General features: G+C 42.7%; 1 protein-coding gene across 3 annotated transcripts in view; it reads left to right on the top strand.

Annotated features, from left to right (window-relative positions):
* CARMIL1 (capping protein regulator and myosin 1 linker 1) overlaps positions 1 to 21686 on the top strand; it is a 317704-nt gene that overhangs the window by 108626 nt on the left and 187392 nt on the right. For all 3 annotated transcript variants that reach the window (XM_081245158.1, XM_081245157.1, XM_081245156.1), the window contains exons 3-4: positions 14827 to 14877; positions 19764 to 19823. In XM_081245158.1, the coding sequence (XP_081101284.1) occupies positions 14827 to 14877; positions 19764 to 19823 (111 nt within the window). The remainder of the gene's footprint in view (positions 1 to 14826; positions 14878 to 19763; positions 19824 to 21686) is intronic.

Here is a 21686-nt window from a genome sequence, read left to right as displayed (position 1 = left end):
GGGCTGGGAGGATGTAGGATGGTCAGTGACCTGGCAGGGTCAGGGGGGCAAGTAACAGAGTGGCAGGCCCAGCTGAGGAGAGGGAAAGATGCATGTGCTTCGCTAACTGTAATGTGTGTATAAATCACCGGGGGATCTTATTAAACTGCAGATTCTGGTGCAGTAGGTCTGGGAGTGGGGCCTCAGATTCTGCATTTCTAACAAGCTCCTAAGTGATGCCAGCCCCTCTGGCCCATGGGTCACACTGAAGGAGAAATTAGAAGGTTGTGGTCAGAGAGTGGGATGCATGAATTAGGAATCGTAGAACAGATAGACAGCACGGCCCAGGGAATGACTAAGGGGACCAAAAGGTCAAAGGATGAGAAGGCCACCTGATCACTGAGTCTTGCCGATGCATGACAGTGTTGCTAACACTTACTGTTGGCAACACTGTTCTAAGCACCTTGTGTATATCCTCACAACAGTCCCCAGTGAGGTATGTGTATGATGATCCCTTATTTTACAGATGAGAAAGAGAGACACAGGGAGGCCATTCTCCACATCACCCATGCTTGTAAGTGGCATAGTCAGGATTCAAACTGGGACAGTAAAACTCCAGTACATCTCCAGAGTCCAGTGCCCTTATGTGAATGGATGCATTACTGACCTCTGATCTCAGAAGTTGGAGAGGAGATGGTGTATAGAGACTTTTAGCCAGGTGTTAGCATCGTCAGTGAATAAAGTTAGGGTGTCTAAGAGAGTGCTAGCGTTTTTACAAGTTATCTCATTTAATCCTCACAACTGTCATATAGAGCTTATGCCATACCCATTTTACAGGTAAGAAAATTAGGACTCAGAGATTATATAATTGAAGTGGGGGAATTGGCAAGTGAATTCAAATTGGTCTGAGTCGAAAGCCCATTCTTTTTTTTGAATTTTATTTATTTTTTTATACAGCAGGTTCTTATTATCTATTTTATACATATTAGTGTATATGTGTCAATCCCAGTCTCCCAATTCATCACACACACACACACCCCGCCCCCCGTCACTTTCCCCCCTTGGTGTCCATATGTTTGTTCTCTACATTTGTGTCTCTATTTCTGCCCTGCAGACTGGTTCATCTGTACCATTTTTCTAGACTCCGCATATGTGCATTAATATATGTTATTTATTTTTCTCTTTCTAACTTCACTCTGTATGAGTCTCTAGATCCATCCACATCTCTATAAATGACCCAATTTCGTTTCTTTTTCTGGTTGAGTAATATTCCATTGTATATATGTACCACATCTTCTTTATCCACTCGCCTGTCGATGGGCATTTAGGTTGCTTCCATGACTTGGCTATTGTAAACAGTGCTGCAATGAACATTGGGTTGCATGTGTCTTTTTGAATTATGGTTTTCTCTGGGTATATGCCCAGTAGTAGGATTGCTGGGTCATATGGTAATTCTGTTTTAAGTTATTTCAGGAACCTCCATACTGTTCTCCATAGCGGCTGTGTCAATTTACATTCCCCACCAACAGTGCAGGAGGGTTCCCTTTTCTCCACACCCTCTCCAGCATTTGTTGTTTGTAGATTTTCTGACGATGCCCATTCTAAATGTGTGAGGTGATACCTCATTGTAGTTTTGATTTGCATTTCTCTAATAATAAGGGATGTTGAGCAGCTTTTCATGTGCTCCTTGGCCATCTGTATGTCTTCTTTGGAGAAATGTCTGTTTAGGTCTCCTGCCCATTTTTTTGATTGGGTTGTTTGTTTTTTTAATATTGAGCTGCATGAGCTGTTTATATATTTTGGAGATTAATCCTTTGTCCGTTGATTAATTTGCAAATATTTTCTCACATTCTGAGGGTTGTCTTTTCACCTTGTTTGTAGTTTCCTTGGCTTTGCCAAAGCTTGTAAGTTCCATTAGGTCCCATTTGTTTATTTTTGTTTTTATTTCCATTTCTCTAGGAGGTGGGTCAAAAAAGATCTTGCTGTGATTTATGTCATAGAGTGTTCTTCCTATGTTTTCCTCTAAGAGTTTTATAGTGTCTGGTCTTACATTTAGGTCTTGAATCCATTTTGAGTTTATTTTTGTGTATGGTGTTAGGGAGTGTTCTAATTTCATTCTTTTACATATAGCTGTCTGGTTTTCCCAGCACCACTTATTGAAGAGACTGTCTTTTCTCCATTGTATATCCTTGCCTCCTTTGTCATAGATTAGTTGACCATAGGTGCGTGGGTTTATCTTTGGGCTTTCTATCTTGTTCCATTGATCTGTTTCTGGTTTTGTGCCAGTACCATATTGTCTTGATTACTGTAGCTTTGTAGTATACTCTGAAGTCAGGGAGTTTGATTCCTTCAGCTCCGTTTTTTTCCCTCAAGACTGCTTTGGTTATTTGGAGTCTTTTGTGTCTCCATACAAATTTTAAGATTTTTTGTTCTAGTTCTGTAAAAAAAATGCCACTGGTAATTTGATAGGGATGGCGTTGAATCTGTAGATTGCTTTGGGTAGTATAGCCATTTTCACAATATTGATTCTTCCCATCCAAGACCATGGTATATCTATCCATCTGTTTGTGTCATCTTTGATTTCTTTCATCAGTGTCTTATAGTTTTCTGAGTACAGGTCTTTTACCTCCTTAGGTAGGTTTATTCCTAGGTATTTTTGTTACAGTGGTGAATGGGATTGTTTCCTTAATTTCTCTTTCAGATTTTTCATCATTAGTGTATAGGAATGCAAAAGATTTCTGTGCGTTAATTTTGTATCCTGCAACTTTACCAAATTCATTGATTAGCTCTAGTAGTTTTCTGGTGACATCTTTTTTTTTTCTTTTTAACATCTTTATTGGAGTATAATTGCTTTACAATGGTGTGTTAGTTTCTGCTTTATAACAAAGTGAATCAGCTATACATATACATATATCCCCATATCTCCTCCCTCTTGCATCTCCCTCCCACCCTCCCTATCCCACCACTCTAGGTGGTCACAAAGCACCAAGCTGATCTCTCTGTGCTATGTGGCTGCTTCCCACTAGCTATCTATTTTACATTTGGTAGAGTATGTATGTCCATGCCTCTGGTGGCATCTTTAAGATTCTCTATGTGTAGTATCATGTCATCTGCAAACAGTGACAGTTTTACTTCTTCTTTTCCAGTTTGTATTCCTTTTATTTCTATATCTTCTCTGATTGCCATGGCTAGGACTTCCAAAACTATGTTGAATAATAGTGATGAGACTGGACATCCTTGTCTTGTTCCTGGTCTTAGAGGAAGTGCTTTCAGTTTTTCACCATTGAGAATGATGTTTGCTGTGGGTTTGTCATATATGGCCTTTATTATGTCGAGGTAGGTCCCCTCTGTGCCCACTTTCTGTAGCGCTCTTATCATAAATGGGTGTTGAATTTTTTCTAAAGCTTTTTTCTGCATCTATTGAGATGATCATATGGTTTTTATTCTTCAGTTTGTTAATATGGTGTATCACATTGATTGATTTGCGTATTTTGAAGAATCCTTGCATCCCTGGGATAAATCCCACTTGATCATGGTGTATGATCCTTTTAATGTGTTGTTGGATTCTGTTTGCTAGTATTTTGTTGAGGATTTTTGCGTGTATATTCATCAGTGATATTGGTCTGTAATTTTCTTTTTTTGTAGTATCTTTGTCTGGTTTTGGTATTAGGGTGATGGTGGCCTCATAGAATGAGTTTGGGAGTGTTCCTTCCTCTGCAATTGTTTGGAAGAGTTTGAGAAGGACGGGTGTTAGCTCTTCTCTAAATGTTTGATAGAATTCACCTGTGAAGCCATCTGGTCCTGAACTTTTGTTTGTTGGTAGATATTTAATCACAGTTTCAATTTCATTACTTGTGATTGGTCTATTCATATTTTCTGTTTCTTCCTTTTCAGTCTTGGAAGGTTATACCTTTCTAAGAATTTGTCCATTTCTTCCAGGTTGTCCATTTTATTGGCATAGAGTTGCTTGTAATAGTCTCTTATGATGTAAAGCCCATTCTTTCTCTATATCAGGTTTCACTACATCTCCACCCAGACATGGAAATTCTTTTCTAATTCTCAGATAGGCTGTAGTTAACATGGGAATAATCTCCCCCTGCACTGACTCAAGCTACATCCTGGAGATGATGTGTCGAGAACGGGATTCAGGGCAGGAGACAGGGCATTTGGGCTTGTCTCTGTCCCTAACTAACAGGTTTGTACATGTCTCTGTAGGTCTCAGTTTTTTATCCCTATAGATCACTTTCAGAGCTGTATTCTTTGAGGCCAGTTACAATGACTTATTTTATATTAATGTGTGCTGTAGCCTTAGCACTTGATAGGTAATCTCCAATTCTTACACAAGGACAAATACTGTCTCCAAGTTAGAGGTGTGGATACTGCAGCCTGGAGATTTAAAGGAACTTGGCTATGACCAGTCTGCTCACAAAATGCCAAAGCTGGGATTTTGTTGTCTCCAAAGCTCATGTTCTTGCCATCCTACCACGCTGCCTCAACCTTCTCATACCCTCATGGCTGATCATGCTTATAGGTGCAGATGGTGCCATAAACCAGTTTTTATCAAACTCTCAAAATCTGGACCCACAGAAGAAATGCATTTTATATTGATTTTGAGAAGCACCCCCCCACGTGTGCACACAGTCTTGTGCACACATACACACGCATGCATGTGTGCCATGAGCACACTGATATCTCTGAAACAGAAGTTTCATGAAACAATGCTCTGGTTTCTATTTGTAAAATGCACTTGATTTTCTTTTCACTTCCAGTTCAGTCTATTTTATTAATATGCTTGTTAAACTCTCCTAAACTGATTTAACCAGCCACCAATGGGCTGCAGCCCTCAGTTTGAAAATTATGTGCATACCTGGATTTCTCAGTATAATCACTCCAAGTCTTTTTTCTCCTTCTCTCCCTGTTTGTCGTGGAATGTAATGAAGAATATCTCTCAATCTGATTATTTATGTAACAGTATTAAATCTAAGCCAATTCCCCTACCATATGCCACCCACACTTCTGCACAGTGGAGGATTATTTCATAAATTTCCTCTGAGAGCAGGAAAGAAAATGTGAACTTTTTTTCATTTGATGAAAATGATAATTAACAAAAGGTGAAGAATAAGGAGGTGACATTTGTGCCTCCTTGGCTTGAGAAGATGGGGATCTAAGGGGCCCCCTTGTAGGCTGACAGATTGAAATAGTGTAGGTTGGGGAGGGACCACAGCATGAGAATTGTGATAAAAGATGAGTGAAACTTACTTCATGTTCCAGCTCTGCCGTATAGCTGGTTAACTAATATTACCACTGAACTTGTCCAAGAACGTGTTTGTTGGACTCCTTTATGTGCCAGGTCTCGTTCTGTGTATCTGTGTTATCTCAGTAGGCGTATTGTCTCCATGTTTTTACAGGTGGGGTGATGAAGGCATGGAGAAGCTAAGTAACCTGCCCCAGGTCACACATCTAGTAGTGAGTGGTCTAGCGGGGGTTCATACCCAGGCTTTCTGCCTCTGGAGCCCGTGGTCTTTGTCATTAAGCCGTAACTGTTACGTGTCTTTCCTTTCAAGTAATTCTCTGTGGTCTTTATTGGGTGCCATGCCCAGGATGGGGTTCTCGCTTCTGGGTTTTGAATCTTGAGAGGAATCATACCTGGAAGAAAAGTGGCTGGAGTCCATTCACTTCATCAGGGCAGCCAGAAGGGACTCCCCACTAGTTCTTGCTTCTCAAATCTGTAGAGTTGATTTGGTTTCTGTCCCTCTTGAGCTCTGGTTTTTAATGAAAAACATTTAAAAAAAATTTATTATGAGAGCTACCCATTTCCTTTAAAAAATTTATTTGTGCTTAAATTCCATTGTTTGTAAAAAAAAAAAAAAAAAGCAAGCCCTGATAAATGCAGACAATTGTTTGACCCTTCCTGGTCTGTTTCCGCATCTATAAAATAAAGGAATTAGATACGCCTATCTCCGGATTGCTTTTAACTTTGTGATTTTTTGCTAGAGTTAGGTTCTGGTGACTCATGACTTGTTCAAGAAGAGACGGGATGGCCTTGTGTTAGGGAAGCAGGAGAAGTTTTGCTAGCTGGGTTAACGTGATCTTTACATTCATGTTGTATTTTTCTGTATTCTTTGAATGACTGTGATTCTACTGTTGGTGAATTCATTTAGACCATAAATATGACAGTGATGACTAGCAGAGGTCCCTTTCCAAGCGTGCCCCATGCAGACCCATGAGACCCCAATGCTGAGAGGTCTGGGCGCAAACTCTGCCCCACGTAAGTGCCTTAACCTGACCTTCCTGGACCTGTGGGGCTGGTTCGAGGTATTGGGCTCATCTTTACTCTTAGCCTAAGAGGTGGTCCCATTCCAGGGATTATGGTCACGCCATTATTCTGCCTTTAAAAATATGTTATCGGGCTTCCCTGGTGGCGCAGTGGTTGAGAGTCCGCCTGCCGATGCAGGGGACACGGGTTCGTGCCCCGGTCTGGGAAGATCCCACATGCCGTGGAGCAGCTGGGCCCGTGAGCCATGGCCGCTGAGCCTGTGCATCCGGAGCCTGTGCTCCGCAGCGGGAGAGGCCACAACAGTGAGAGGCCCGCGTACCACACACACACACACACAAAATGTTATCATCATACAATCAATGCAGCTGGTTCCAGAGTTTTGTTTTGGCCAGTGCTTTGAAAAGAAGATCTGAAATGTTAGTGACATCAAGAAGAATTGATGATGTTTGGAAGTAGCCACATGTTCATCCGTGGAGAAAAATTAGAAACATTTGTTTTCTTTCATGCTTTGATAAAACCTTACAATTTGCAATAAAAAGGACTGCAGGAAGAATGAAGCTATTGTGTCTGACAAGCTGTATGTAAACATTCCATTTCTGCATAATGGCATAAATAACCAGGTGAAAAGAAATGGATTTACACAGGTGTTAGAGTACAAAGACTTCCCCCGAAACTAGATATCAGAAGACAAAAACCAAACTCCAGTGACTTCCTTGCCACCCCTATTGAGGGAGCATCTGTCCTTCCGGGGAGCAGGGGCCCAAGAAGGAATTAATTCCTCTCAGCAAATATTTACTGGCGATTTGCTATTCTTGGCAGTCCATGCAAAGCAAAGAGAAGAGGGGTCCTAGAACTGGGACATTTCTACAGTGGGCCTGAATCATGACCCAGAGTGTAGCAAGGTAAGTTAGACACCTATTCCAACCCCCTTATTTTACACTTGGGTGAATTGAGGTCCACAGAGACAGTAACTTGCTCAGAGTCACGTCACTTGGCCAGCTTGAGGCCAAACCCAGGCTAAATCCAATAACTCTGTTCTTAGTGTAATACTATAATGGACATGTATAATATTATTATAATATTGTAATATAAATAATAACAAACACTAGCACTTTCCATATGCTGGCACTTTCTGTATATTCTTCTCAGCACTTTACATATGTTCACTTATTGACACACATTAACTTATTTAACCCTCATGGCTCCATGAGGTGTACCTTGTTGCTCCCATTTTACAGAAGAGGAAACTGAGCCACTGAGAAGATTAAGTAGTTTGCCCCAAGTCACACAGATAGTAAATAGTGAAGCTTGGAAGCCCAGGCAACCCGACCCCAGAGTTTGTCTTCGAAACCACTATGCAAGGGGTCAGCAAACCTTTACTTTCTGTAAAGGACCAGATAGTAAATATTTTCGGCTTTGTGAGGCATAAAAATCTCTGTTGCATCTGCTCAGCTCTGCCTTCATAGTGTGAAAGCAGCTGGAGATGATCCATTAAACATGGTTGGGGCTGTGTCCCAGTAAAACTTTATTTATAAAAAACAGGTGGGGCTGGATTTGTAGTTCTCAGGGCCTGCGCTGGAGTATGTTGCCTCCTAGTGTGGTGATCCAGTTTTATAAGGGATTTGGGGGCAGAAATTGCACTAAGACGATGTGTTGTTTTGTATTCCTTTTGGGTGAAGTGTCGTGCTTTGGCCAGAGAGGGTGAAGGTCATCAGAGCTGTGTGCAGTGGGTTGTTACGAGGCTCAGAGCCAGAGGGGCTTTTTATTCTTCCTCAACTTTCTGGGTGACCTTGCACAAGTCCCTTAGCATCTGTCACTCATAACTCTTCACAGTGGCGCTAACAGTCCTCGCCACCTGCCCGTCTCCCGCCCCAAAGCTTGTGTCTTGGATTAATGAAATCTGGGGCTTTGGAAGAGGGGAAACGTATTAAATGGCACTCATCATTTAGTTTGCTTGCAAATTAGAGAGCGTTTGGGTGGTATAAGACCATTGGTTGAATTTTTCCTTGAAGAGCCCAGTTTTACAGGAAAGGCGTTTTTGGTAATGTGCAGGAGAGAATGTGGATTTAGGGGCCGTGAATTTATGGATTGCCTGTGCAGCGGCAGGCTTTAGGTAATGGAGTCCTATAAGAGGGTGAAACAGATACTTTTGTTTTTAGTAAGTGTGCCATGAGAGGGTTCCATGGCCGACCTCGTTTTGTATCATTTCCATAGGGAAATTTAGGCTTCTCTGCTAAGCTATGAGTCTTAACAGTAGGGAGGATTTTTTATAAATGTTTCCAAGTGAAATTTTGAAGTTAAAAGTTGAACCAAGAAGCCTCAAAGGGAACCAGGCTGCTGCTTGCATTTGAATGAAAGGGAGAGGAAATTCATTATAGAGGTTGAAAATGTGGTTTGCATGCTAAGACTCTTCTGGAAGAATGGGCCTCGCAGAGGAGGTGGGAGGGAAGTTCTAGCTTGCCCTTTGTGGTTAAGGTTCCTTGGCTCAGCACATATACTCCTTCTAATACCCTCCACCCCCCCCACCCCCCGTTTTTTTTAACTCTGCAAGAAAATTCTTCTCCTTCAAGGTTAAAGGTACATATATTGGAACTGAAAATGCCAGCCTAGGAGATGTCTCAGAATCGTTGTTTCTGTTTTGCTGCTGTTTGTTTTGTTCTGTTGACAAAAACCATTATTTAAAAATTCAATAGATGTTAATCTTACTTTGGGAATCTAAATTTAAGATGCTCTCACACCAATTATTTTGATGTATTCAGCAGAGACGTCTGGGTGCTGGGCTAGGGCTTTATCTACGTTTGTATTTTACTTAAAACAATAGTATTAGATTAGTCCTGCAGAGCAGTATTATTCTTGTTCTACAGGTGAGCAAACTGAGAAGTTAACTAACTCTGTCAGCGTTAAACAGCTAGAAAGCGACAGAGCCAGAATTGGAATCTGTCTTCCCGATTCCAAAACCCCGGCAAGTAGGGCAACCAAGCGTCCCAGTTTCCGGGAGGCAGGATTCTCAGAGCTAAAACTGGAAATGAAGATGTGGTCACCCTGCAAGGAAGAGGCTTGCTATCCCTAGCACCAAGGTAGTGCACACTACCAGGAAACACTTCCTGATAAATCAAAGAGGAGTTTTCCTGTGCGATTTCCCCCCTCACCTGCTAGAAGCCATGTGTGTGTGTGTAAGACCTCCAAGGCCACAAATCCTAGGGCATCTTGGCCCCAAACAGGAAAGCTAGGAGACTGAGTTCTTTGGGATTCCCAGCATGAATGTAGCCCCATTTATTGGCCCAGTTTGGGTTGATAAAACAAAAACCACAATTCTTGGAATGGTAGCATTCATAGTTTTGCACACTTGCTTCAAAACATTGCTATGCTCTTGTGCTCACAAGTGGGCATGGTGTTGGGAAAGGCTGGGTCAGCATTGGAGAATTTCATCCCTTCAGCTCCATCTCCTTCAAGGCTTTCTAAGAACAGTCCTCATGCCTCTGGGGATCTGAGCTGATCACCAGAAATGGGGACCAGCCAGCACAGAGCTTCTGCCTTCAAAGCCTGGGTGTGTCTCTTTTCAAACAAATGATTTTGGCCTGTGTCCACCTTCTGAAGGACACTGTGTACTTAGGCGGCCTTTAAAATATTTGTAAAGAAAGTGAGTTGGCATGCAGGGCAACAGATTGTGAGCGCTGTTGTTGCCAGAGTGAAAGCAGAAGTGATCATTAGAACCTCATGTATCTACATATGGTCGAGAGATTGCTCTTTACTCAAAAGGTGAATTCGTGTGAACACCCTGGGCTTTGTTTCTCTCTTTTAAAAAATATATTGAGGGCTTCCCTGGTGGCGCAGTGGTTGAGAGTCTGCCTGCCGATGCAGGGGACACGGGTTCGTGCCCCGGTCCGGGAAGATCCCACATGCCGTGGAGCGGCTGGGCCCGTGAGCCATGGCCTCTGAGCCTGCGCATCCGGAGCCTGTGCTCCGCAACGGGAGAGGCCACAACAGTGAGAGGCCCGCGTACCGCAAAAAAAAAAGAAAAAAAAAATTGAGCCAGTTAATACCTTGTCAGTGGCCCCTAGAAACCCCCTGGTGACTTTCCAGGAGAGGACAGATCAAGAGAAGTCAGGTAGGTCACCTGATGCCTTGGCTGCTTGTGGGAGACGTTATTCTCCAAAACGTGACACTTGTAAATGGGCGGAAAGGCCAGCCTGCACCTCGTGCTGGAGATTGCTGCCGTGTGTCAGTTATGTGGGTGCCTGTTTTGAGATTAGTTTTTAGTAACTAGATTCACCCAGGGGACCTTGTAATCACTTAATTACTGATGTGCTCATTGTATAATAATGTCAAAGGTGTCTTGTCATTTTTATTTCATGGTTTTTTCAAGTTTCTCTGTGACTGTGTTCCAAATCAAATACTCTGAGAACGCAGTATTTCTTCTGTGATGGGTGCCTGTTGTTTTGCAATGGGTGTAAATAAGATACAAGCTCTCAGTGATTAGCAGAGAGAAAGCACTGGGGCATGGGGGCAGAGTGAAGGGGGTGGGGAGCCAGAGGAGGGAAAAGAGAATGAGAAGATGGCTTGGGGCTTGGTGGGGATAGTGGAGGCCGTAGCAGAGAGAAGGGATTGGAGGGAGGGGTGAGGAAGAGGCAAGGAGAGACACAGGTAAGCTGAGAGATACACATGTAGAATCAAGTAGACAGTCCAAATAGAGACTCACAGAGATTAACCCGTGATCAGAGACAGACAGAGACAGAGAGATAGACACTGGTCTGGACAGACAGTAGAGACTGGTCCTTGTTCTTATGATATGCAAATATCCATCATCTTATTGATGACAATTTTACCTGTTTGCTTCTTTCTGGCTTTAAAGCTCTATGACTCATCTGTGTTTGCATGTGTGCAGACTATTGAGGAAGCTGGTTCTTGGACAGGTGAGATTTGAGAGCCCTTATAAGTAATTAGCACAGTCTCTGGGGCCGGACCATCTGGGTTCGAATCCCAGCTCTGCCACCTACTTGCTAGGTGACGTGGGCAAGTAATATACTCTCTGTGTGTCTCAGTTTCTTCTTCTTAAAATGAGGTTAATAATAGTATCTAGCCCATAGGCTGCTGTGGGGATTAAAGGAGATGATGTATGCAAACCTGTGAGAACATGGTACCCAACATGTATTGGCTGGTATTACTACTATGCTTGTAAAATGATCCTGGATGTTGTAGGACCAATTTTCCTTTGAGGGAATGTTCACAGAGCTAAACATATTTTTCTGACTACTGAAGAGGCTACGTGTTCCTGTCTGGGGCTTTTGGCATTGACCCTTATTGCTCTTTGAGGAGAGAGTGAAAAGGAAATACATGGGAATAAGGAGTTGCCTCTTCTAGTCCAGCTCCGGCACAAACTATCTACGAGATGAGTTTCTTTGGATCTGCTCTCAGATTATAAACTCTAAGGGGGTCTTTCACTAGGTGATTGATATTGAGTCCTTTCTGGCATGTGAGTTTTATGATTTGACTCTTATTTTACCTCGGTGTAAAGGTTTTGTGGACTTAAGATTCTTGAAAAATCAGCAATTGATCATACAAGTACCCCTGGAAGAAAGAAACGTGTGTGCTGCCATTGTACCATTGACCCTTGAAAAGCATGAGTTTGAACTGCATAGATCCACTTTTATGCAGATATTTTTCAGTAGTAAAGACTATAGTACTTACTAGATGGTCTGTGGTTGGTTGAATCCTCAGATGTGGCCGAACTGTGGGTATGGAGGACCCACTCTAAGTTATATGCAGACTAAGCCCCAAGTTGGTCAAGGGTCAACCATAGGTAAAGTGGTGAGGAGTCTGGCTTCCTACAGCCATGCTGATCATCACGACTGTCAGCATTATTTCCTTCTTTTTCTTTTTTCCTTTTCCCCTGGAGGAGGAGCAGTGTTTGAAAGGGTGCCACGTCAGGATGTGCTGTGGAATGGAATATTATTCAGCGGTAAAACAGAATGAAATGGGCAGCAATGTGGATGGACCTAGAGAATATTATGCTTTAGTGAAATAAGTCAGACAGACAAAGACAAATGCTGAATGATACCACTTGGATGTGGAATCTAAAAAGTAATACAAATGAATGTATATGCAAAACAGAAACCAATTCACAGATATAGAAAGCAAACTTGTGGTTACCAAAGAGGAGAAGGAAGTGGGGAGGGACAAATTAGGGGTATGGGATTAGCAGATACAAATTACTGTATATAAAATAGATAAGCAACAAGTATATACTGTATAGTACAGGGAGTTACACTCACTATCTTGTGATAATCTATAATGGAATATAATCTGCAAAAATACTGAATCACTCTGCTGCACACCTGAAACTAACACAATATTGTGGATCAACTAAACTTCAATTAAAAAAAATGTGAGGGCCTCCCTGGTGGCGCAGTGGTTGAGAGTCCGCCTGCCGATGCAGGGGACACAGGTTCGTGCCCCGGTCCGGGAAGATCCCACATGCCGCGGAGCGGCTGGTCCCGTGAGCCATGGCCGCTGAGCCTGCGCGTCCGGAGCCTGTGCTCTGCAACGGGAGAGGCCACAACAGTGAGAGGCCCGCGTACCGCAAAAAAAAAAAAAAAGTGCTGTGGGACAAGGTCTTAGTTCAGAGAAGGCAAATTTTTCATCCTTTAAGATGAGCCCTGATCTTGTAATTTAGTCACAGATAACCAGTTTGCCAGACCTTAGCAAATGAGAACACCGGCCACGCCTGTCTCTGGCCCCCTTTTAACTCCCTTTCTATTGCTGTCAGGCCTCTTCTGTCTGTCTGATGCTCACCACTGAACCCTGTGTGTCTCACGCAACAAAACTGCCTATTGCCTTTTCCCCAAAGGCAGCCAAACTCGACTTCCCTGGGTACTACTGTCTTAGTCAAGGCTTGGCTAGTGCAGATGACTTGAAAAATTTAGCTCTCCAGGCCATTCTTGGATTTGACAAGAGAATCTTTTAAACTACTGGAATGTTGAGGAAGATGCTATTTGAGCTGGGAGCTTTGTGAATCCCTTCCCAGTCACAGGTGGCCCTGGGCTCTCACCCTTCTACCCCAAATCTAACTGAACTGCCAGGGGCTAGAGACCAGGAGGCAAGATTGGGTTAGAACGTGTAAAGGTAGCCTAATGGTGAAGAGCATAGGCTTTGGAGTTGACAGACGTGAACCGTACTCCTGCCCTTGGGTTATATCACAGAATCTGTTTATTCATCTGTAAAATGGGGGTAATAATGATAGAGAATATGGTTGTTGGGAAGATTAAATGAATCAGTGTATCCAAGGATGCCATTTATGGCACACAGGGAACACTTGATAAATGGTAGCTACTACTCAGGGCTGGCTTCACGGGCATGTGACCTGTACAGGCGCACAGGGCACTGCTCTCAGAAGGGCCCTAACACTTGGGTAAATGCTTTCTGTCACTGTCTTTAAAATTCTTCATAATTTTTGAACAAAGGGCCCTGCAGTTTTTGTAGCCAGTCCTGCTACTCCTGGGCTACAGTTGACCTCCACTCACTCATCTGACCCCACTTCTTTTTGTTGTTGTTGTTTTTTGCGGTACACAGGCCTCTCACCGCCGCGGCCTCTCTGGAGCACAGGCTCCGGACGCGCAGGCCCAGCGGCCATGGCCCACGGGCCCAGCCACTCCACGGCATGAGGGATCCTCCCAGACTGGGGCACGAACCCACGTCCCCTGCATCGACAGGCGGACACTCAACCGCTGCGCCACCAGGGAAGCCCTGACCCCACTTCTTACACGCCTCTCCCCTCTCTATTGCTTGTTGCTTTCCCCTGTCTCTGAAGGCCTGCCCGAACCTCTGGGTTGCAGAGTGGCAGGTTTAGACATTAAGGTTGGTAGACTGGGATCTCTGCTCCAGGTGTGAACTAGGAGTTCAGCCTAGTTCTGGCCCCTTTGTATTCACAAGGCCCCCTGCTGGGCAAGAGGTGCCTATAGGCATATGGGACCCCATGGGCTATCTATATGTTCTTAGCTGAGAACTGGAATTGATAAATGTTCTCTCTAGGACTGAGAGAGGCATAGCTGAGAAGCAAAGTCGGGGTTGACTTCTTGGGAGAATAGCCTGTTTGGCTGCCTGTGCGTTATGTAAATGTTATCAGTTAGTGGACAGAGAACAGGAGGCAAGAGGGCAAACGTGGGTGGCAGTTGTAATTTGGAAAGTGTGAATGAGTACTTGGCTTCGTCATTAAGTTTGCTGTTGATATAGTGAGGCTCCTCCTATGGGTAAGATATCTGTATTTTAATATCTCAGACACCTGTCTTGCTTACTCAACTGGAGTAATCTGTGGCTCCTTTGGGCTGCTGACTGGTTGCTCGTCTTGAGATTTTGCAGGTGATTTCTTTGATACGGCCCTTCATACAGTGATTCTTAGAGTACAGCTAATAATCCTACAAAGCCAACAAGCTGTCCCAGGTCACTTATTCTTCTTACATGTCAGGAACCAAGCCTCTCAAGGCTTCAGTATCATTAAAGGCCTGCAGGTCACACCAAAGCCCACCAGCTTACTTTTCAGTACTTATACTGATGTGGCTGCTTCTGTCTTACAGGTGCTGACATCATGCCGAGCCTTCCTTGTCACAGCACGAATCCCCACCAAGGTAAGTGTTGATGAGTTTCCTCCTGCCAACACACACACACACACACACACACACACACACGCTCGCTTCTCAATTGCGTAGACTTATGATTTAGGCCAATGTGTCCAGAGTTCTCTTTGCACAACCATATTTTCCTTCCTTCTCCCCAGAAGGCACCTAAACGTTTCCTCCTTTGTTCCCTCTCTGTGTGAAAGGCATCCCAAGAAAAGTGGCGAAGCATTTCATGCTCCATATCCCCGAGGCTTGTGGATTTCAGTTATTTTTCTCTCTCAACTGGGGCAAGGTTTACACTTTCTTCAAGTCTAGTTCTTATTTCTTTGGGTCCAGTAACGGCCCATTTTTCTAAGGCTTTGACATGTGGGAAATAACCTTCATAGCTCTACAGAGTGCATTACCGGGAACGTAGCCACCTAGCCCTCTCTCATGGGCAGACTCTGGTGTTGCCTATAAAAAATAACACGGTGCCACTTGGTTCTTTAAAAGATCTAACATTTTCCATAAGATGTCCTTCGTTATAGGGTGCAAATTAACATTTGAACTGATAGCTCATGAATTAGGCATCATAATTGCTTCTTTTATTTTCTTTATGGTAACAGAAAGGTGTTGACTGATTTTATAGGATGTGAACTCACCTGCCCACAAACCCAGGAAAATGGGGAAGGTTTGGGAGACACGTTCAGCCTTGCTCCTATGTTTGCGCTGCAGTGTTATTTGCTCATTTTCTCAGTCCTTTCTTCTTAAAATTCAACACTTAGCCACTGTCTTGTGAATACCTACTTATGTGCTGGACACGGTGCTGTAATGCAGTGGACCTGGTAGGGCTGACAAACTAATGATTTGCATGATTTTTGTTGAACTTTGAGAAGGTACCAACCCACTGTTTGCTAATCAAAAGCCCATACTGCCTTTATTCTTTCTGATCATAGAAATGCTAAATTTTATAAAGTTTCTCCGAGGAATGAGACTTTATATTATCCCACCCCTTTTGATAATATAAAGTGAGTCTTTATGTTTATAATGTGTTATAAGTGAAATCAGTCATTATATAAATGGCGTTGGACTAAATTACCTATATGCTAAAGTACCTGAAGGCAGGATAGAAGGAAGTGTGAACCATTATCCCACTGGTTAAAAATTAATTGCGGAAGGAAATTTTATGGGCTTGAGAAAATAGTCAAGCAGCCTGTTGAGTAGAAGGCTCCTGAAGATACGTTTACCCTAATTCAAAATGTTTGGACACAGCAGAAGGTGTATTACCTCTTGGGAAGTCATCTGCCTCCCTTCTGTTGCCCCCTCCTTGCTCTGCCCGAAGGAAGGCCCAGCTTCATCCCAAGATGTATATAACATCTCACATCGGCCTGGCTAGGGTAGTTTGGACATTGGTTCTGATTTCTGATATTGTCAGCATCACAAATAAAGGCACATCTTTTTCCAAAGTGACCTACCTGCAGAAGGCTGGTTTTCATGTGTCACAGTGCACCTTGGCTAAGAAGCAGAACCGGTGTCAATGACATTTTTCTGGGGAAATAATTGTATCCAGAACAGTAGTGTACAACAGCCCCGATTTTCACATAGGCTTCCTCTCTTTTCTTTGGGGGCTGATTAATTAAACATTTTCTTCTTTTGTCCTTTTATTGTTAAATGTACCACATATGCAGTCAAATGCACAAAATAGAAACGTGTATCACCGTGATTAATTGCAAAGCAGATACCTCTGCAGTCACATGCAGATGAAGAAATAGAACTTTGCTATTCCCTCCAGAAGGGGGGATGAGGGGGGCGGGTGATGGTCAAATCAGGGAAGGGTCTACAGAGAAGCTGGGCTGGAGGATGAGCCTGCATCAACCAGGCAGATAAAGGGGTCTCCTGCTGGTCAGAGGTTTAGCAGTTTGCAAGAGCACAGTGTGTTTGGGGAGCTGAGATGTGGGCCCAGGACTGAGCAGGAGGCTGTGGAGGGAGGGAAATTGGTCAGAAAGATGGTCAGTCGTGACATGGGTTGCTGCATGTGGAACAGTTGGAGTTCCCGCAGGAGCATCACATTATCACATTTAGATTTGCTCTGTTGCCTGTTGTGTGGGGACTGTCTTGTTGAGGGTAGAGGTGGGCCTTGGATGATTCCTTCCTCTTACCTAACTGATCACTTGTATCTGTGGTTCTCTCTTAAAGATGTCTTCAGGTCTTCCTGCAGCCTGCCTGTGTCTCAGCTTCCTAACTAGTCCCCCCTGCCCCCTCCTGCCCAGTGACATTCTTTAAACTGTCTTCCGGGTGGGCTGGAGTCAGGAGGGTCAGTGGCCTGTTTAACAAAGGCCTGTTAAGAAGAGCCATGGGTGAGATGAGAGAATGGCTTGAAGCTTGCTGTGATGTCGGTCAGTGTGTCTCCATGACTCCCCTCCTCACCGTTGATAAGAGCCAGGGCTCCGATGAATCACATACTCAGCCTGTCCCCCCTTACTCGTCCCTGAAACTGTGCAGGGTCTACTTCTTGTTTCTGTCTTGCGCTTGTTCTTTGAATGCCTCTATGCCTTTGCAAATTCTTTTTCTTCTGCCTGGATTTCCCTTTTCACTCTTTCTTTGTTTGACACACTTGAAGTCATTCTTCAGGGCCTAGCTGGAATGTCTCAGTGCTTTCCTGGTTCCCTGGCACTTTGCTTATTCCAGGGACAGCACTGAGGTGTGCAGCAGAACCATCTTAACTGACCTCCAACTAACCTCCCCCAGCCAAATTGACCAAAGCTGCCCATGCTAGTCCTGATATACTGACTGCATCTTCATAGCCGCTAGGTTATAAGAGAGTGTAGCTGTTTACACCTGTTCCCACCAGTTGTATGAGATGCCCACCAAGGGTCAGTGGTTTGCTTCCAAACCTATTCATAGCAGTTATAATTACAATAGTAAATTTTTAAAAAGATATTTTACGTATCAATGAAATAGGCTGCCAAAGGAGAGAGTATCTGTGAAATACTGAACGTTGGTAGAATAATTCACTTAAAAAAATTACTGTCTTGTTAAGGACCGGACAACTGTTAAAGGCTGGGGGGTTGGGGAACATAATAATCTAGAGAACTTATGCCCTCACATTGCTTTCCCAGTGTCTTCAAGCTCTCACTCCATTTTAAAGTGCTTCAGTTGCAAGTTGTGTGCCCTGCATTTACGGGTGTGGTCCACAGAGGAAATGCCACTGGAGGGCCAGACAATGGGACTTGACTCAAAGAAGAAAATTTGGCACTATGTCCAAGGCTAGCAGATGAAAATATGTTTATAAGTTTTAATTTGAAATAAACGAAGGTAGAGAGGTACTGTGTTTAGAAAATGACTCCCTGCTTGAAATGACTTTTCAAAATCCACGAAGTATAGATCTTGATAAGTAAGAAGACGTCCACTCTAATGGAATGTTTAAAATGTGCCCCCCAGGCTGCATGTAACCATGGGAGGACAAGATAAATGTCTCATTCCTCTTTGCAGTCCTGGCACACAGTAGGCCTTCCATAAATTCTACTGGTCGGCTGTGTGAATGACGAAAGAATGAATTATCTTTCTACCTCCAGCCCTCATCACCATACTGGGGATTCAGGGGTTCTCTGTTCTAAAATTTATCCGACCAAATGTGTAAAGGTACAACATAGCACCAGCAGGCAGAACTAAGGGTCCTATGGGTTTGGTTCTGAATGGGTTCTTTTTCCATTACATTGCTAGTTTTTTAAAAAAATAAATTTATTAATTTATTTATTTTTGGCTGCGTTGGGCCTTCGTTGCTGTGCATGGGCTTTCTCTAGTTGTGGCGAGCGGGCTTCTCATTGCGGTGGCTTCTCTTGTTGCGGAGCATGGGCTCTAGGCGTGTGGGCTTCAGTAGTTGTGGCACGTGGGCTCAGTAGTTGTGGCTCACAGGCTCTACAGCACAGGCTCAGTAGTTGCAGCGCACGGGCTTAGTTGCCCCATGGCATGTGGGATCTTCCCGGACCAGGGCTCGAACCCGTGTCCCTTGCATTGGCAGGCGGATTCTTAACCACTGCGCCACCAGGGAAGTCCCCACATTTCTAGTTTTAAGGCGAGAGGGTAAAATAAACGGATCCAACTCAGTTCTTTGTCTTTAGTACCAGGCCCTGTGACTGTTTGTACTGAGATGAGAGACTGAAAAACTGGGAGAAAGATTAATGGCTATTTTCCAGGAAAAATAGGCAAAGAGTGTGAGACTAGAGGTATCTTGAAGAAAAAGAAATGCTGATTACAGGAGAAGCGAGGAAGGGGCACTTGTTTTTAAAATGGAAAAGAAATAAATCGTCATTTATGTACATGCACAGAGAGAGAGAGAAGACTTTTATTTAACTATGTGTTTCATTGAAACACAGATTAAGATTCCTAAATATTCTTTTAAATCCATTCAAAATATGAACCTAATGAAAGACAGTGGAAGGAATGATGACTCCAGTAAGTGGTCAGAGGGTAACCCAAAGAGGTAAGGGTTTAGAGAGAAGGGAAAACAAACACTGTCTCTATCCTGATCTGATTTGCTGAAGCAACATCTTGAAATTAGAGGAAAAAAAGTCTATTTAGATGGCTCCCTTCATATATTCATTTCTCAGTAAATAAATACTGGAGTAGAAGTACAGAAACTTTCCATTGGGTTTGTCCTTGGATGAAATTTAAAAAGTCAGACTTGGAGTTTCCTTTCAGCCCTTTGGGAAAGTGAATAATGCTTTTCCTGAAATATGATAGATCAAGGTCATGTTGTATTGAATGTATGGAGATATTAAACCAGCCTACCTTCAGAAGATGCCCAATGTTTTGTTTGCACTGGACTGTTTCTAATTGTAGCATTTTTACTTTGAATTATAGGTTTTAAAACCCTCATTACAGGTCTTTATTTCCCCCTCCTCCCTCAATTGCAGCTCGAGGTAACCTTCAGCTACCTGGAGATTCACGGTGTCCTGTGCAGCAAGCCAACTCAGGTGGGTGTGAATAACCTGTTTGTCATTACTGCAAGGTCAGAACCTTTCTTGAGTTTCTGAAACCAGCTAATACCTTCTATTTGGTTCACTATTGAAAGTTTCTTGAGATAATGTGGAAAAACAAGGTAAGGAAAATGGAAGTTTCTGCCTGAGAGACTGAACAGGGGCTAAGTGGGAGGGGGTCGGGAATTTGTGATAAGGGAAACACGTTCTCCATAACTCAATTTGAAAAGAACTAGTTAGATCTTACGTTACCTGGCCATGTAAACATGAGAGTACTGTTCCTTAAAGATGTTGTACAAGTTACAGCAGTAAAATTTCATAGCTATTCCTCAGTACTCTGTAAGATCTTTCTCGGAATAGAATGATAAGTGAATCTTTTGTTATTAACAAAATGTAGATTTTTAACAACAGCTTTACTGAACTATAAGTAACAGGCAGCCAACTAAAGTGTACAGGTAAGTTTTGACATGTAGCCCCGTGAAACCATTACCACAGTCAAGATGCTGAACATATCTCATCACCTCAAGGTTTTCTCAGGCATCTTAGTAAACATTTCTTCTTGCCCCTCCTCATTCCTAATCATCTACAGGCATCTACTCTCAGCCTCTATAGATCAGTTTGCATTTTCTAAAAATTCATATGAATGGAATCATACAGTATGTGTACTATTGATTGTCTGCCTTCTTTTAGTCAGTGTAATTATTTTGAGACTGATTAATTTTGTTGCATGTCTCAATAGCTCATTCCTTTTTATTGCTGAGTAGTGTTCCATTGTATGACTATATCACAGTTCGTTTATCCATCACCCACTGATGAACATTTGTGTTGTTTCCAGTTTTTGGCCGACAAGCAAAGGTGCAATGAACATTTATTTACAAGTCTTTGATTGGACATTGGCTTTTATTTCCTGTGGGTAAATATCTAGGAGTAGAGTGGCTGAATTGTATGTATGTAAATGTATGTATATATATAGTGTAAATATGTATGTAAACTTTTTAAGAAGCAGCTAAATTGTTTTCCGAAGGGGTTGTACCACTTTACGTTGCCACCAACATTGTGTAAGAGTTCCATTTCCTCCACATCCTCCCAACACTGGTATGGTCAGTGTTTTAATTTTTAGCCACTTTAATAAATTTGTAGTGCTTTCTCATTTGTAGTTTTAATTTGCATTTCCCTAATGACTAAAGATGTTGAGCATCTTTTTGTCTGCTTATCTGCTATCATATATCTTTTTCAAGTGTCAGTTCAAATCTGCCATTTAAAAAACTGAGTTGTTTTCTTATTGTTTTAAGAGTTCTTTATATATTCTGAATACAAACCCTTTATCATATATGTGATTTGTACATATTTTCTCTCAGTCTGTGGCTTCTTTTTTCATTTTCTTTACATTGCTTTTCAAAGAGTAGAAGTTTTAAAATTTGATGAAGTTCAATTTATCAGTATTTTCTTTTATGGATCATGCTGGTATCATATTGAATAAATCCTTGATTAACCTAAGGTCACAGATGTTCTATGTCTTCTAGGAGTTCTATAGCTCTGAGTTATACATTTAGGTCTATAATCCATTTTGAGGTAATTTTTGTGTATAAAGCAATATGTGGATCAGTTTTTTTTTCCCATTATGTATAGTATTTTTACTTGTTCAAGTACCATTTATTTGAAAGACTGTCATTTCCCCAGTGAACTGGCTTTCACTTTTGTGGAAGATCAGTTGTTCACATAAATGTTGGTCTATTTCTGGACTATGGTCCCTTTAATCCTGTCCCTTTGGTCTATTTGTCTATCCTTATGCTGCTCTCACACTGTCTTGGTTACTGAAGCTGTTATAGTAAGACTTGAAATCAGATAGTGTTAGTCCTC

Source organism: Mesoplodon bidens (assembly GCF_964165515.1).
Source record: "Mesoplodon bidens genome assembly, chromosome: 10".
In the NCBI taxonomy this organism is placed as follows: domain Eukaryota; kingdom Metazoa; phylum Chordata; class Mammalia; order Artiodactyla; family Ziphiidae; genus Mesoplodon; species Mesoplodon bidens.
This window is presented reverse-complemented; position numbering and strand designations above follow the sequence as displayed.